Genomic DNA, 5,230 nt, shown 5'->3' with positions numbered 1-5,230 from the left:
CTCTATTCCCTGGCTGATAAATGTTTAGAAATAATGTTACTTTGTATCTCGCTTTCTCCTGCCTGAATACATGATCATCTGTCTGAACAATGCTTACAAAAAGTAACAAAATGTATAAACCTTGTTTAGAACAGAGATAGACGGATACAAAGTAGCATTGTATCTATCTCCTGTCTGATCAATGTTTATAAACAATGTTACTTTGTATCTCTCTATTCCCTGGCTGATAAATGTTTAGAAATAATGTTACTTTGTATCTCGCTTTCTCCTGCCTGAATACATGATCACCTGTGTGAACAATGCTTACAAAAAGTAACAAAATGTATAAACCTTGTTTAGAACAGAGATAGACGGATACAAAGTAGCATTGTATCTATCTCCTGTCTGATCAATGTTTATAAACAATGTTACTTTGTATCTCACTATCTCCTGTCTGATCAATGTTTATAAACAATGTTACTTTGTATCTCTCTATTCCCTGGCTGATAAATGTTTAGAAATAATGTTACTTTGTATCTCGCTTTCTCCTGCCTGAATACATGATCACCTGTCTGAACAATGCTTTCAAAAAGTAACAAAATGTATAAACATTGTTCAGAGCAGAGATAGACGGATACAAAGTAGCATTGTATCTATCTCCTGTCTGATCAATGTTTATTAACAATGTTACTTTGTATCTCACTATCTCCTGTCTGATCAATGTTTATAAACAATGTTACTTTGTATCTCTCTATTCCCTGGCTGATAAATGTTTAGAAATAATGTTACTTTGTATCTCGCTTTCTCCTGCCTGAATACATGATCACCTGTGTGAACAATGCTTACAAAAAGTAACAAAATGTATAAACCTTGTTTAGAGCAGAGATAGACAGATACAAAGTAGCATTGTATCTATCTCCTGTCTGATCAATGTTTATAAACAATGTTACTTTGTATCTCACTATCTCCTGTCTGATCAATGTTTATTAACAATGTTTATATATAAATTTTTTTTTTTTTGCAATTTGATATGCAATCCAGATGCAAAATGTCTTTTTTGAACACCATACCAAATAATAAAAATGTTGAAAGACAAACAATATAATAGATACTTTTAAATTTTCAAGATTTTATAGACAAAAAATGAAAGTTTTGAGAAATAATATTAAAATAACATCTTATTTTCTTTCTACACAGAATGGAAGTATCTGCTGTTCAGTGGACCTAGAATGCCTTCACAATAACTAAAAAGGTCTAAACACGGACTCTTGTTTCAGAGGGGAAAAAAAAAAAAAAACTGATGCAGTCCTAATCGATAACAGAGTATAAAAACACAAGACAACATTTTGTACAACAGACAATTACCAAAGTCTTCAAAAGATATTTGGCAGTTGCTAGGGGACCTTCTATCATGTCTGGCCGACGGAGGTTACTTTCGCCACAAAGGATTAAAGCTCGAATCTCCAGCAAAAAAAAAACAGTCAATATCAATGTCGTGAGTCACAAACGTTCTACCTGTTTCATCAACAAAAAATGCCGAATCTTTTCCTAGTAAAGGTTTTAATGTCCTTTTTAATTTTCCTTTTGAATGTGGATACCCTTGTTGATTTCTTGGAAGATCTCAAAAGTCAAGAACAAAAAAAACAACAAAAAAAAAAGTGTTGCGTCTCATTGTCTCCAACTTTGGTTAGAAAGGTCCCTTGCCTGGTGTTTCTCTGGAAATAATGTATGTATGTAAAGTCTATCTATTGACATAGCATCTTTATTTAATAGCGGATGACCTCACTCAATGTCTCCAACATAAAAAGAAAAAAAATATATAGATCAGTACAAGCTTCTACTACCAATGGACTAGTAAATCCTTCACCCTTGTGCTGTAAAAATGGACATAGACTGCTTTGCGACACTAAACCGCTTGAGCAACAGGACTAAAAACAGGACAAGGACCTCATCTTAAAAGCATAGAGGACTTTCAAAAACAAAGCCCACCATCATGTACCACAGTAGATGCTTGCATTACTTCGAGAAGACTATCCCATAGAAAACGTGAACCCTGCATTCCTTTTTCATAGCCAAGGACCTTCTGAGTAAAGACGAGATGAAAAAATAATGCGCCAACGTTTCTATATGGGTTACCGAAATGTACAAAAATATTTTCACATAAGTTATTTTCTGAATGACAGCCAGAAGATGATTACAAAAAAAAAAAAAAAATTAAGAATGTCAAAAAGAGAAATCAGTGATGACCACAGGATAATTATAAAACAAAGTTGCTGTCTGGATTGGAAGTGCGTGGAAGATGTTCCCTTTTTTTAATTGTTTATTGGCTTGAGATTAACCACTTTTACCTTGGTGACCTCATTTGCAACACATTGATTTCAATGGGCTGGAAATGAGAGGTTTGTTGTCTTCAAGGGCTGTACTCAAGCTTTGGTAGCTTAGGCCTTTTTACGTTTATTTGCAATTATTAAAAAAAAAAAAAAAAATGTTCAAAGTTTGTAGCCACGTGACCGTCACACCAATATGAGCTTGCTGGACATCCCATTCTAAGAATAGGGCATTTGGTATAGAATTGAACCTCACTTTGAGGTTATAACAGACCCATTCTCCTCTGAAAGATTTTCCACAACATTTTGGAGGTGGCTGTAGGTATTTTCAAGCCAGGACACCCCACACATTAATACCTGACCTCACAAATGGGCATAAATACTTACAGCCACCTCCAAAATCTTGTGAAAATTCTTTTTCGAGGTGTGGAGGCTGGTATGTCCTCAAAAGGAAGTCAATTCCACACCAAAGGCCCTGGTCTTAGAATGATGTAGTATTTGGGATGGAAGGCCAATTGTGCCCTATTGTGAGATCATCAACTAACGTGTGGGAATTCCTGACTTGCAATCGGACTTCCATCCCAAATACTACATCATTCTAAGACCAGGGCCTTTGGTGTGGAATTGACTTCCTTTTGAGGACATACTAGCCTCCACGCTTCGGAAAAGACTTTCCACAAGATTTTGGAGGTGGCTGTCAAAGTCTTTTCTGAAGCGTGGAGGTTGGTATGTCCTTAAAAGGAAGTCAATTCCACACCAAAGGCCCTGGTCTTAGTAGATGATCTCACAATAGGGCACAATTGGCCTTCCATCCCAAATACTACATCATTCTAAGACCAGGGCCTTTGGTGTGGAATTGACTTCCTTTTAAGGACATACCAACCTCCACGCTTCGGAAAAGACTTTGACAGCCACCTCCAAAATCTTGTGGAAAGTCTTTTCCGAAGCGTGGAGGCTGGTATGTCCTCAAAAGGAAGTCAATTCCACACCAAAGGCCCTGGTCTTAGAATGATGTTGTATTTGGGATGGAAGGCCAATTGTGCCCTATTGCGAGATCATCTACTAACGTGTGGGAATTCCTGACTTGCAATCGGACTTCCATCCCGAATACTACATCATTCTAAGACCAGGGCCTTTGGTATGGAATGGACTTCCCTTTAAGTATGTATCAGCCCCCCGCTCTTTTAGGAGGCCTTCCATCCCAAATACTACATCATACAAAGACTTTGTTGACAATTGTGCTCTTCCAACCTTGTGGTAAGGGAAGACCCTTTTCTAATCCAGCATGAATACTTACAGCCACCTCCAAAATCTTGTGGAAAGTCTTTTCCGAAGCGTGGGGGCTGGTATGTACTCAAAAGGAAGTCAATTCCACAGCAAAGGCCCTGGTCTTAGGATGATGTTGTATTTGGGATGGAAGGCCAATTGTGCCCTATTGTGAGATCATCTATTACCGTGTGGGAATTCCTGACTTGCAATCGGACTTCCATCCCAAATACTACATCATTCTAAGACCAGGGCCTTTGGTATGGAATGGACTTCCCTTTGGGAATGTATCAGCCCCCCGCTCTTTTGGGAGGCCTTCCATCCCAAATACTACATCATACAAAGACTTTGTTGACAATTGTGCTCTTCCAACCTTGTGGTAATTGATTAGGGAAGACCCTTTTCTAATCCAGCCTAATTGTGCCCATGTGTACAAAGCCAGCTCCATAAAGATATGGTTTGACCAGATTGATGTGGAGGAATTTGAGTGTGCTACACAGAGCCCTGACCTCGACCCTACTGAATACCTTTGGAAGGTTTATTGCAAGCCAGGCTCATCCAACATCAGTACCTGACCTCAACAATAGCCACAAATTCCCTCAAAATGTTTTCTACTCCATATGACTTAATGTTTGTAGCCACTTGACTGTTACACCAATGGGAGTTTGTTGGATATCTCATTCTAAGACCAGGGCCTTTGGTATGGAATTTACATCCTTGATGCCTGCCGTACGCATATATGTGTCCACTTGGGCAGGTGGGCTTTAACACAGAGTGGCTGCATATATGTAGCCCTGTCTAAAAAACTTACCATGCTAAGAGCACGCTCCCTGCGTGCTCCCGGGATGGTAGCCGGTGAGCACTGGAAAGCTCCTGATGCATACTCTAGTGATCAGTAGCTTTCCAGTCATGCGGTCACATTATCAGAAATCCGCCTCCCAGCATATGAAACTTCTTAAAGGACCAGGAGGTGCTGATGCCAGGGAGTTAAGAATATATCAGCCTCAATTCATCTAGGAAGACTTTCCGCAAGATTTTGGAGGGTGGCTGTATCAATTTGTGCCCATTTATGGTCAGATATTGACGTGTGGGAAGTCCTGACTTGCAATCGGCCTTCTTCCCAAATACTACATCATACAAAAAGACATTTTAGAACAAGATGCATCCTACTCCATATGCAGTGCCGTCTTTAACACTGGGCCAAAGGGGCAGCTGCCCCGGGCCTAGCCATTGTTGTGGGGCCCAAAGCAGCAGCCCATTGTTCCCGCACTGCCCACAAATAGTTGATAAGTGCATTTGGTAGGGCCCAAGAAAATATTTGCCCAGGGTCCAATCAATATTAAAGACGGCCCTGTCCATATGGTTCAAAGTTTGCGCCCCCCCCTGACTGTCACACCAATATGAGCTTGTTGGACATCCGATTCTGAGATGATGGCAATTGATGTAGAGCTGCTCCCCTTAGTAACTATAACAGTCTCCATTTTCACCCCTGCCAGACTTCTCTTTTACATGGTTTGCCCCTTTGACTAAGCTCTGATTGAGGGGTCATGTCTGGCAGAGGCAAAGATGTTGGATTGACCATGTGATGGGGACAAAAAACCTTATTGGGAAGTACGGTGGTGTGGAGCCTAGACATGTCCCCACAGCATTCAGAGGGA

The 5,230-nt window shown here is 39.9% G+C and overlaps 1 protein-coding gene across 2 annotated transcripts in view; it reads left to right on the top strand.

The window, feature by feature from the left end:
• Nucleotides 1-2,501, top strand: part of NELL1 (neural EGFL like 1) — a 1,211,404-nt gene extending 1,208,903 nt beyond the window's left edge. Inside the window, exon 20 of one of the 2 annotated variants that reach the window (XM_082270280.1) lies at nt 1,177-2,501. In XM_082270280.1, coding sequence (XP_082126406.1) covers nt 1,177-1,227 — 51 coding nt within the window. In that variant the 3' untranslated portion in view covers nt 1,228-2,501. The remainder of the gene's footprint in view (nt 1-1,176) is intronic. The other variant, XM_082270281.1, reaches the window with a different exon arrangement.
• Nucleotides 2,502-5,230: the final 2,729 nt, after the last annotated feature.

Source organism: Pelophylax lessonae, assembly GCF_965119305.1.
Source record: "Pelophylax lessonae genome assembly, chromosome: 10".
NCBI lineage: Eukaryota > Metazoa > Chordata > Amphibia > Anura > Ranidae > Pelophylax > Pelophylax lessonae.
The sequence above is the reverse complement of the archived record's forward strand: the minus strand, read 5'-3'. Positions and strand labels throughout refer to the sequence as shown.